Raw genomic sequence first — 12,191 nt, 5'->3', positions numbered from 1 at the left:
TTGATCTCATATAGTTTGCAGCGTTGCAAAGCAAACCAAAAAGTATAAAAACAGTGCAACAAATGTAACAATAAATTAATTATTTAGCAACATAATTGCTATGATCTCACCATTGAGCTTAACAGATCCTTCTTAATCGCGCAGCTGAAATCTAATGAAGCATTAAAGATTCTAATTGACCTGTAAAGGACTGTAGATAAGCACAGAACAGAGAGCAGGTGTGCGCTAATTAATTGCTATGATCTCACCATTGTGCTTAGATCCTCCTTAATCGCGCAGCTGAAATCTAATCGCCTTAATTAGCAGATTCGCGACCCCTATTGCTCATTATTATCAAGGCAGGAATCCGGCTGGCAGTGAGGAGGCGAGTGTACGAGCGCACTCGACTCCAGACCATGTTAAACCGGCTCGCTGGAAGCGCGAAAGTACTGCAGCAATGTGAACTAAACTTGTTCAGCCTGGTGGTGAGGATGTGCTGCAAGTGCCATTTGCTCACATGGACTAGACTAAACAGTGTATTGACAGCCAGCTGGGCAGAAAGGGAAACCACCCATTGGACTTTACTAGGTAGCTGCAAGACCTCTGTTTTGACCGAATCCTATACAGCAGTCGTCCCTGACCCCTGCTGATGGCGTCCCGAATGAACGTCAGATCCATTGATTTATAAATAGGATAAATTGCTATCACTTATTTTACTGTTGGCTCCCCAATGCCTATTATAATAAATTTTACTATAACACATTATATATTACTTTATTTTATGTAGTTTAACATATTATTAAAAATATAAAATAAAATACTTTTTCAGTGGTATAATTTCGTAGTATATTTATAATTTAATCATTGTATTGTAAAAAATATTGGGGGGTCAGGATGTCTATGGGAACATGGCCAAAGCATTTTTTTAAGCATGTCATTTTTCTCTGAATGAAAGTTCAGGTATATTCAAGAAAAAAGCATTGTAAAGGCACATGACAATTTTCTGGGTTCTTTTTTTTCCTGGAAAACCGTAAATTATCAAGCAGATATATAGAAGAATGGCCCACATAAAAGGCATGTGGTTTTTGTTCCAACTATAGTTATAATATAATGGTATATAGTATATAATAATATATAGGTATAATTATAATCATGAAATGTGTTTTTAAAACCAAAGCAGTTACCTTTGTAATTTGGGCAATGTTTCTCTAATATGCTTCAGTTTAAATTTACAGAAAAACTAGAAACATTCCATACAATAAAATCAGTTTTCTACAAGGGAAATACAAAGATTATTGTATCCTTACTGACTTTTTCAATTAGATTTTAGACAACCACAACAAAAACTTCATTCACAACTGGGTGCTTGCTGCCTCATTTCTTAATCAAAAGAAATTAAATAACAGTAACTAGCGTATGGCCAGATTTGGTCAGAGGTTAGGGACGCTGAGAAAAGTCCGATGAGAAGTAGGGGAGGTTTATGTGGAAAATATTGTCCTCTCTCATGGTGGATGAAGATACATCTTGTATGACATGCTGCATCAGAAAACGGTTATAGGGAAACCTAAGGACAAATAATTATATATAAAACATTACAAAAAAAGTATAAAAAATGACCTTATTTAAAACTAATACCAATTCTTCTTTGTAATACAAATGTCATTGAATACAGCAGATTATGTCTGTACTCATTAGTGAGTGTCATACACTCTCTGTCACCATCGTATCATGATAAATTCTGTCTGCACTAACCTAGTTTGATTTTACTTTAACTCTATAATAACCACCAATGGAAACAGAATATTTTTCTCATTAGGTCTATTAAAGCGCGCCAGAAGGTAGAACATTAAAATAAACTGGACTGATCACTTTCAATTTTGGGATACTAGAAGCATTCTTTTATGCCTGATGATGAATAGAGGCTTCAAATGGTACTTTGTTATTGAAGCTCACACCCTTTTATTATCATGGGAGAATACGGGTAATCTAGTAAACTGGAATGGATTTTTTTTTAAATAATTTGCAATTAGTTGGCAAATGTGTTCAGTCCTGGATTAGATCTATTACAGGTTCTCATATGACATACTATCTTCTCCATCCATGGAGAGCTTAAATAAATCATACCCATTGTGTTTTGATATAACATTGAATACATATTACCTACATTTTAGGACACGATATTGCTCTTTAAAAAAAAACTGTGCAATATAATGATAAACTAATACTATCCTCTGCTAACACTGTAAACATTCCAGGTCCCCCTCTGCACGGTGGTTCTTTCTGCTGGCCCTTGCATTATTATCAAGTAGGCACTGGCATCCAGGCTATAAAAATATGTTTTTTCATATATCCTTTTTTTAAAGCAATCTTCCTTTAACTATCTGCATACCTTCCTCCTATGGATGATGTTAGTGTTACAATGAGCTCCCCAGTACAATGTCCTGCTATACAGTCCAGCCAACACACCAAAAACTATTTGACATGAACTGTGATGGCAGCCATATGATTGTTTCAGTGCTAACACTTAGCATATATAATTTATAAAATTTTAAAAAAAAGTTTATTTACCTCATAGTTAGATTCTTGTGTCTGATTTGCCTGCATATAGAAGAAAATGTTTGAAACAACTATTAAATCATTCAAAGGAATATCATATAAAAATCCTTAATATTAGTAATCAAGTAAACTAATGCACCAAGCTGGATAGTTACACCATTTTGCTGTTACAAATGTCTTTCCAAGGACACCAAACTAAGAAACCCGGAGTATGGCTTTCCCTACTAATCTGTATATATATTAAAACAAATAAGTTGTTTAAAAAAATGATCATCCTTTTATAACTGACATACCTTAAATTACATTGCAGAGTATATGATACCAGATGGAAAATATATATTCATAGAAAGGAATACATTACCGCACATGCTTGCAAGGTCATTTTATGTTTCCTTTGTTGAGGAATAAGTACATTTTCATAGACTGAACCAGTTGGATTATCTGTAAAAATAACATTTTCAAAATAAAATTAAATACAAGGCGACCAAGAATGTCTCAGTGTAAAAAAAAAACCTTTTTGAACCTAGAAACTAAAATCAAGATACAAAAAGGACCCCCCCCCAACAAACACATACCTTTAGAAAACACATATTTGATGATTATTGTTTGACAGATACTAGTTTATTGATTCCCTAATATATATTTCAGTGCAGTGTCCCCCTAGCATTGCATCTTCTCTCTCAATCTCCAGCCCTATCAGTAAACATAAATTTTAGCTCTGACCACAAATAAAGGGTAAAAAAGAGGGTTTAGATTGACTTGTAAGCCCTAACTGGAGATTTGCTACAGTTCTGTGCAACGTAAACATTCTTTTTTAAAGTTAAAGTGGAACTAAACTAAAGATAAAAAATAAACTTACCTACTTATCCTCAAATCACTCGATCCCGCTGGACACATCTTCAATTGGGTCCCGCGCCGTCCCACTATCCATCTTCATCCTGGTGCAGAAGAAGTCCTGGGCGCCTCCATCTTCGGTCTTCTGGTGTGCAATTATGTGATGTATCTGTAAGGTGAGGGGAATGTGGATTGCGCATGTGTGAGATTGGCATTTGTTTCCTGTGAAAGTAATACCAATTCCCTTCTGTGTTTGCCCCAGATCGTGCACACACAGAAGGAGAAGCCAGCAGCCTACTGGAAAGCCTTAAGTAGGTTTCCCAGGAGGCTCTTTGTTTCTATTCTGTCTTGCTAGCCTGGCAAGTAAAAAGTTTAGGTCTGCTTTAAATATTCTTTACACGTCTCGTTATCTTTCCTTATATTTCAGCATTGATGATCTAATACAGCCTCCTATAGTCACTTTCTCTCTACTTGTTGAAGCATCAGCTGCAAATCATTCATCTTTGTCAGATTCCTGATCAGAGAATCATGCCTGCACTATGGGACCACTTGTAGTCTTCATCAGAGTGGCATTTGATAATATGAAAATAGAACAAAGTTAGGACACCAATGTCACACTACATAAGGAAGTACATATGTCTGAAAGTAACCTTCATAGAAGCATCACCAGATATTTCTTTAGGCACTGCAAATTTAAAGGATTTAGAAAAAGTAAACTTAATGATGAATTTTACATGAGATCTAAATGACTGGTTGCAGACAGGGAAATTACCAGAATGATAATGGGTGGGTTGTGAGTCTCTTTGAGGTTGCTAATTACTCATTACTCAACTGTAAGTCCTCTCCATTGTTGGGCTCAACACCAGAGCCCCCTGAGTAGTTGATGAGGGTCCCTTGCTACAGGCATTGAGGAAATGATCAGATACAGATATTAGATATAAATATCAGGTAGAGTGGCATGCTGTATTGAACTGGTAACTAACATGGAAACAATATGTAAGGCCCTGGTCAGCACCAGCCTCACCAGACACCATTCCCCCAATTTAACACCCCAGTCTTCGTCTATAGCAAGCCCCCACTCAGCCTCTGGGGACTGGATGCACTCGGTTGCCCCCAGGACTTACTGCGCAAGGGATGGTGTCTGGGAATGGGCTGGCAGCAAGCCAGAACCCCACAGATAAAGCAATACCAATATTCCAACAAAGCCAAGTCCAGAATACAGAGCAGAGGTCACACACAGAAAATGAAGTATACAAGTGCAAAACAGAAGCAGAGTCAGGGTCACAGGCAAAAGGTCAGTCCAGGCTGCATACAAATGATAGGTCAGAAATAGGCAAGGTCAGCAACAGTAAATCAGACGGAAACACACTTCAGCACAGATTAGCCCAGCTATATACTACAACAGGCACTTGTGACTGGGAGCAGAGAGGCTTTAAAGTCCCAGCAGCCAATAGCAGTGCAGGGCTGAATCAGGAGCTGACCAGCCTCTAGAATCCCCTTTAGCTGTGCCTAACAAGGGATGCTGGGGATGCCATAAATACATCAGGCTGCATGATTAAAGGGAAGCAGGGGCTGCTGCTATCTTAGTTCTGCTGGCTGCTGCAAATGACATGTCTGGACAGAACAAACAGTGTTTCTTACTGCGATGGTGCACAGCATGGAGTCGCCAGACAGATGAGCATCTTCTAACACAAATATTCTACAATTTATACAAATACATACTTTTCTTTTTCCTTATTGCAAAATACACGATGACTTCAAGAATAAAAATTCCAATAACTGTTGCAATAACAATCACAGCAATTATGCCATTGTCAATTCCATTGAAAGAGGGGCACATAGTCTCACTCACTGGTAATTCTGTGGGATAAACAGAACAAACATACATTTAAATGTCAAGGAGAAAATCATTTCTTACTTCTTGCCTACTGACAATGTTATCAGGAGACAGTAAGAAGGGAAAGTATGCAACAAGGGCACAGACAGAAAAAGAAAATCTGACAGATGGTCGAGCCTTCCCCTCCTCAGCTCTAGGCTTAGCTTGCACATAGGCACCTCTCCTTTATTGAATATGCATGGTCTATATTCACTGCACACTGTGAGCTTTTCACAGTGTCAATAAGAAGCTAAAGTAGGTCATTTAGAGTCTTCCTTACTTCCTCAAAAGAGGATATGTAGTGCCATCCAACTCTTTCTAAACCAGCATCACTTTCTCTGGCCCACCTCTTCAAATGCTTGGATTTCAGTTGTTTTAATAATTGATGGATCAAAATCACAATTTGTCTATATATAGATTGAATATATTCTGGCTCTATGCACAATACTTATTGCTTAGTTTAATAGTATTCCGTGTGTGAGTTCGCCTACCTAATCTAGAGGCTTGTATTACTGTAAAAGATGCACGAGAGAAACACTGAGGTAGATAAGTGACATGTTTTCATAAATCCAGTATGTAGCACTACCCTAAATCGTGGTCAGCCAGTTTTGGTTTAAACACCCCATAAACCCATTGATAAGGTTACTGGGTATATGGAGTGCGGAAAAGACAATATTGGACAATCTGGTAATGAATAATGAGAAAAAAAATAAAACCCTCATCAACAAGAGTTATTTTAAAAGTATATGTACGTGGATTCTGGGGGTTCACAATATTATCACAATGAATTAACTGTTGTGAACATGTCTTTCGCATTAGGAAAAACATCGTAAATGGACAAGAATCGCAAGTTTGAACTCTGTAAGTCATTCTGGATACCCACTATAAAGTGCTGATACTCACTACTGATAACTAATTGTCACTAAGCATACTTGCAGAAAGTAATCCCTCCAAAAAACAAATGAAGTAGTTAACTGTTTTAGCCTAAAGGACTATTAAGGCTTTTTGTATTCATCATCTTACTGCATATCTTCTTTTTGCATTTCATAATATAATTATCTATACTTAGTCATATGAAAGAAAACAACGCTTTGTTAGCAATTTATATTAAAATGGGCCGCACGGTAATACACTTACCAATAGTTATATCCACATATTTAAATTCAGTAGCAGTAAGCTGTGTTACTGAGTTTTTGGCCACACATGTGTAAGTCCCTTTATTTTCAGCCTTCTTTTGATCTACCTTGAATAAATTCTGTTTGATATTTATATCTGTCCCATTCAGTGTCCAATGGAAAGAGGCTTCTGGGACAGAATCAGCAGAACATTCTAATGAAATTAAAGAATCTGTAAGTGACAGTGCTTTTATTTTCACATTTTCTGGGCCATCTGAAAATACAAAACATTCCAGTGTTAGAATATCAGGATTGAAGTAGGAAGTTGAAGAAGAACACTAAATCTCTGGAATATCAGACGCATGTATTTTTAAACAACTTTCCAATGTCCATAAAACAATAGAAAGTCATAGTTGGAATTTTTTATCTCTAAATGTAATCGGGGTTGTAATGCATATGGTCTAAAGCAGGGATCGGCAAAGTTTTATAGCCACTAGGCCATTTATGGGGTGGGTGGGAACACACTAGGCTGGACCCACCCTAATGGCTCCACCCATCATGAGGGAGCGTCCCCTGAAGTGAAATCCCTCCCCTCCGTATGCATTGGGGAGGAGAGGATTTACCTTCAGGAGCTTTCCCTGTTTACCGTGACGGCTGAAGTATCAATGCCGGCCGTGGTAAATAGGGGAGCCACTGCAAGGGGGCGACACTGGAGCTTGGTGGTTCTGGTAGTTCCTGATGCCCCAGGCCAATCCGCCGGTAACCCAGGTCCAGCTCCAGGGCTTCAGGTTGTCGGCCGGCATTAAGGCGGTAAGGCCAGAGTTTGCAGACCCCTAGTCTAAAGAATTACCACCAACCCCAGGCATCTCATATTTTAGGACTTTTCTCTGGGACAGTTCTCTAACAGCAGATGAACTTAGAATGGAACTTACCTTGAAAATGGATTAAGGTGTGCTGGTACACCATTGACCACCAACTGTAAAAAAAAAATACTTACTTCTGGTTCAGGGTCCACCAAGGTGCCTGTTGCCACAGCTTCACTTCCCATACAGAAAAGGCAATTTCCTGATTTCTTTGTGCAGTACAGGCTTCAATTGGCTGCCTAGATAGTTAGCTGGATCCTCACATACTGTAGACTAGCTGCCATGGTTAATAGATGGAAGTGTAAACCCATGCTTACATTGCTAAATGGCTTGTGTTTACAGAGCAGCTGTAGGGCTAACTTAGCTTAAGGCAAGCTCTCTTAACCAACCCCCATTAATCTTAGGGGAAAGAGTTTACATTATAAATGAATAAGACTGCACTTGATTTACTCTGTTATTTAGCTTTACTTTGTCTACACATGGGTGTCTGGAGCAGCAAGGCCTTTAAGGCCTGAAGGAAGATCTTCTAAGCGGGAAAAAGTAAAAATGTGAACTGTAATTTTAATTCTTACGCACTTCAAACTAAAAGAGGTTAAGTTTGAATGGGTGAAGTGAAAACAGACATTCTCTGTTAGTTTCCAGTGGTTTGCACCTTGCCAGCAACCCACCCAAATGGCCCTAGTAATCTCAAAGACAGTGGAAGTGGGCAATACCGAATCACTAACTACTACCCATATTTATTCTCTATGGGTGACCAATGGTGTGACGATACATGCAATGTTTCATCAATGGGCACAGTTCCTGGGCACAAGGAAACGATATCTGTACTACAACCTCACAGCCCATCTATATTTGGCCTAAGGTGGCAAACAATGTTTGGAAATGACACACACCATATACTTTAATAAAGTAGATAATATCATAGAGAAATATTGACTTACATGCTACCAGTATTTTAATGGGATCACTGTTCTTCTTATCGACGGGGTTTATAGCTGTACACATATAACTTCCTGACTCTGAACGGTTTATCCTGGGGAAGGTGACAGTCTTATTATCTGCAGACAGAGTAACTCCAATGGGGATCCTGCTCCATGCTATACTCTCCGCATTAAAGGAGGTACAGGTGAGGATTACTGTATCATTTTCCTTAGGATGTGAGGTAGAAGCTTTGATTTTAGGTTTACTAAGCATTTCTGTGGATATAGGAAGATAAGGTCAATTAAAAAGATACCCCAAACTTACATGATTGTAAAATGTATCATCATAATATATGGTTATGATTTATATAAACATGTTTTCAGAAACATTCTTCTAATTCCAAATTCTTAGGTATAACTCACTGAAATATGTCCAATATTTAATAAATTTAATATTAAACTTTAAATAAAAAAAAAAAAAATAGTGAAACCTGTAATATAACTGTACAGTAGCATGTATTATATATAGTTTAAAGATTTCTTTGTATTAGACTCAATACAGTTATTTTGTATTTTATCCAATACAAAAGTATTTGAATTTCCCGTCACGGCTCTGCAGTCGCCGGGAGAAGATCAAAGAAGGAGGATGTGTGCCGTGGACCTGAAAATACGAGCAGGATGCCGGGGATGCGATGGTACAAGGTAAGGTAGGTTTTTTATTGTTGTTGGCGACCCTGAGTGTGACTCATGTTTATTTTTGTTTTTTGCAGCTAAAATCCCCCCCCCCCCGTCCCCCGAGTTACATTTAGGATTAACGCTAGGAGGTTAAAAGAAAAAACTATATATTGCAGCTTAATATTCATTTAATGTGGTGGCTGCTTTTCTTTTCACCTTTCAACCTTAGCATAGTAAACAAAATACCTGTTTTCCTGTCTTGGCAGAAATGTTGTGTCCTTGTCATTTGCTGTGAGATTAATTTAATATATTTGTTTGCACCTTTAGATGTGATGGCTGCATTAGTTTTTTCATTCAGGTCTTTTTTTCCATCTGCAACTCTAATCGGCATTTTCACCTTTATTTGCAGTGTCACCCCTATCTGTAGAACCTATTGTCACTCTGCGCTGCTGGTTACTGCCAGGTTGCTATACTTGGGCACACCAAGGGGGGCAGAATGATTAATGGTACCAAAACATTAGGCAGAAGAATTGTCAAAGCAGAGCACTGAACTAAACAGCAGGTGTGGAGGAAATGCTTAGCAGAGCTTGGGGGCTCGGCATAATGCATGATCGCTGAGTGCTGTGTCTGAGCTAAGGATGATTAAGTGGCTATGTCCTGATTGACTGGCGGGAGGGGTGATACTGATTAAATCCGAAAGAGCAGGCGTGTCCAGGCTCAGAGTTGCCAGCATGCAGGAGAGAGACGCATGCACCTTAGGAAGAGGTAAGTGTGACAACCCGCATTTCACTCTCATGGGGCCCAGTGTCATTCTAAAAAATGTTGGCATCCTCATCTGTGTCACCTTAATCAGCATTGCCACCCTAAACTGTCGTCACCCTTATTTATGAAATCCGTTGTCACTGTTATCTGCATTGTCACTTTAATCCACGTTGTCAACCCCAAACCCTGAAGCTCTTTGTCACCCTAATCCACACTGTCACTGCCATCTGCACAGTCCATAGTCACCCCAATTTGTGTTGTTTCTGCCATCCATGGAGCCTGTTGACACCCTATTTAGCACTCTCACCCTTATCCAAATTCTCACCCCTATCAGTGGAGCCTGTTGTCACACTAAACTCCGCACTGTGACCCCCATCTGTGGAGCCTGTTGCCATCTTAATCTGTGTTGTCACCCCCATATATGCAGCCCATTATCCCTATAATCTGTGTAGTCACACTCATACATGGGGCCTGGTGGCCCCAATACTTCTATTCAGCTGTAAAGTCTCAGCTGACCCTCCTGTATCTGTCAAAAGCATGGAGTGACATCATCACATGATGGGGGGAAAAAGAGAAAAAAAAGCATGTGACTTGTGACCAATCAGGGCAGTGGGAGTGGTTCTAATTGATCAGTTTAATGCTTTTTTCGCTCTTTGACAGAAGATGTCAATCTCCCATGATCCTCTGCGGCCTCCTCTTCATTGTTGTGGTGATGGGGAGCCCATGGGGAGGGATCAGAGCTACAGCAGAAGGCATAAACCAAAGGTAAAAATAAACAGATCGATATAACTCATATCACATCCATATCGTCCATAGGACCAAGCTAAAGAAGTGACAAGGAAACACTGACATTAAAGTAGGATAAAAAGTAGCATTTCTTCTAAAAAATCAGTCATTTTCTGTCAGTTATGCTGGTTCTCAATTAATACAGGTTTAGGAAGATGTTTAATTGCTTGTGTTTATTTATATATTACTTATTTACCAATATTCAATATTTTATTCTTCCTAAATATGGAACAATGTTAGGAGTACAGATATTTCTTTGCAATGAGATATCAATCATTAAAATAGAACAATAAATATCAAGCAATTACAGTTAGGGTTTATGTTTCTGGTAATTGAATGATAGAATACTTACCATAGATTTTTAGGTCTACAGAGATATCACTTTGTTTATCTGCTTGTATCTTCACTATATAACTTCCCTCATCTGATCTCTTAAGGTTGGAGATTTGTAGCGATCCATCGGGGAAAGCTTCCAGTCTGTCGTGGTACAGAGGTCCTGGAGTAAGTGGGGGATTCTGGCCAGGGAAATATGCAAGGAATTGATTATTACCGTCTGTTGATCCTTTAAACCAAGAGAATGTCTGAATCCTCCCAGTAATCCCAATAACACTGAGAGTGACAGATCCCCCGATAACTGGATTCTGAGGGATCGGCTGAATACTCATCATTCCACTGGCCACATCCATCCACATGCTGAGGAGAACTGCAAGAGAAAATGAAAATAAATAAATATTTTTATTGATAAAAATGTGAAAATAAAATAAACTGAGACATGAGAAATGTAAATCAATGTAAAAACATGGTGTAGGTCATTTATTGTAATGTAATATTAGCGAGGCTGGAAGAGAGGGGGCATCTGCTTCTGGACCTCTATATAGGAGACTACTTAAGCCTTACTATTTCCTCTCAGCCTTTTACGGCTTCCCCCAAATTCCCAACTCTGCAATTAACATTTAAACATATTAGATTTTATAAGCCTAGTTTGTGATGGTCACATTTTTAATGAGACAACTAATGTTTTTTAAAGCTATCAGCAAAGACAATGCCTACATTTCACCTATGACAGGTACGCTTTAGAATCACATAAAAGCAGGACAAAAACACATATATGTGCTACATATTGCTGGTATATCAGTTGCTATTCTTACCCGACAAAATAAAATAGAAGCAATAGGAATGTGTCTTGGTGATCATTTTCTTTAGTTCACAAACTCAGACATGGAAGTCAAACAATGAAGTTTTTCTTCATGCTATTTCTGAAAGCTCCTTTTCCCTGGCAGTCCTTGGTGTCACTTTCAGTTTAGTAAATACCTTTGTTTAAAACCCGGAATATTCTATATCTAAAAATCTCAGGCAGGACGTGTTTTCTCTTCTGTGTGTCTGGCTCTTTGTGTGTTCCAGTGTACTGTATAGCCCAGTATATGGTAGGAGAAGAAGGGGAAGTAATGCAATACTGCACAGTCAGCACTCTGCAAACTAAAATTATTAGGAGCTACTGTTAAGCAAATCAATTTTGAGAGCTTATATTCCATGGCCTTATGGGGTTGTCTTGTCCTAAATAGTGAGGATAAGATGAAAAACTCAACTTGAAATGTTACTCAAACTTGCCAAATCTATAATAGCCAATTGTTATTGTATTTATTGTAAAAAATTGATATTGTAAAAGTTATCAATTTGCATTAAAGGCAATGTCCACTAACTCTGTAAGTTAATTACAAACCCCTTAAAAAAATATTGTTAACAAAAAATTTGGGCCTCCTGTGGTCTGTGTGACCTACAATACATTATTTCCTGATTTCACTGGTACAATGTATTTAAATGTTAA

At 38.4% G+C, this 12,191-nt stretch overlaps 1 protein-coding gene across 3 annotated transcripts in view; it reads right to left on the bottom strand.

The window, feature by feature from the left end:
* Positions 1–11,759, bottom strand: part of LOC140340503 (cell adhesion molecule CEACAM16-like) — a 24,164-nt gene extending 12,405 nt beyond the window's left edge. The window contains exons 1-8 of one of the 3 annotated variants that reach the window (XM_072425760.1): positions 11,515–11,759; positions 10,719–11,069; positions 8,165–8,419; positions 6,383–6,634; positions 5,092–5,229; positions 2,897–2,976; positions 2,548–2,577; positions 1,165–1,543 (exon numbers count right to left, since the gene is read on the bottom strand). In XM_072425760.1, the coding sequence (XP_072281861.1) occupies positions 1,532–1,543; positions 2,548–2,577; positions 2,897–2,976; positions 5,092–5,229; positions 6,383–6,634; positions 8,165–8,419; positions 10,719–11,069; positions 11,515–11,560 (1,164 nt within the window). In that variant the 5' untranslated portion in view covers positions 11,561–11,759 and the 3' untranslated portion in view covers positions 1,165–1,531. Of the gene's footprint in view, positions 1–1,164; positions 1,544–2,547; positions 2,578–2,896; positions 2,977–5,091; positions 5,230–6,382; positions 6,635–8,164; positions 8,420–10,718; positions 11,070–11,514 lie in introns of those variants that run through there. The other 2 variants (XM_072425761.1, XM_072425762.1) reach the window with 2 other exon arrangements.
* Positions 11,760–12,191: the final 432 nt, after the last annotated feature.

This window comes from Pyxicephalus adspersus, chromosome 11 (assembly GCF_032062135.1).
Source record: "Pyxicephalus adspersus chromosome 11, UCB_Pads_2.0, whole genome shotgun sequence".
Taxonomy (NCBI): domain Eukaryota; kingdom Metazoa; phylum Chordata; class Amphibia; order Anura; family Pyxicephalidae; genus Pyxicephalus; species Pyxicephalus adspersus.
This window is presented reverse-complemented; position numbering and strand designations above follow the sequence as displayed.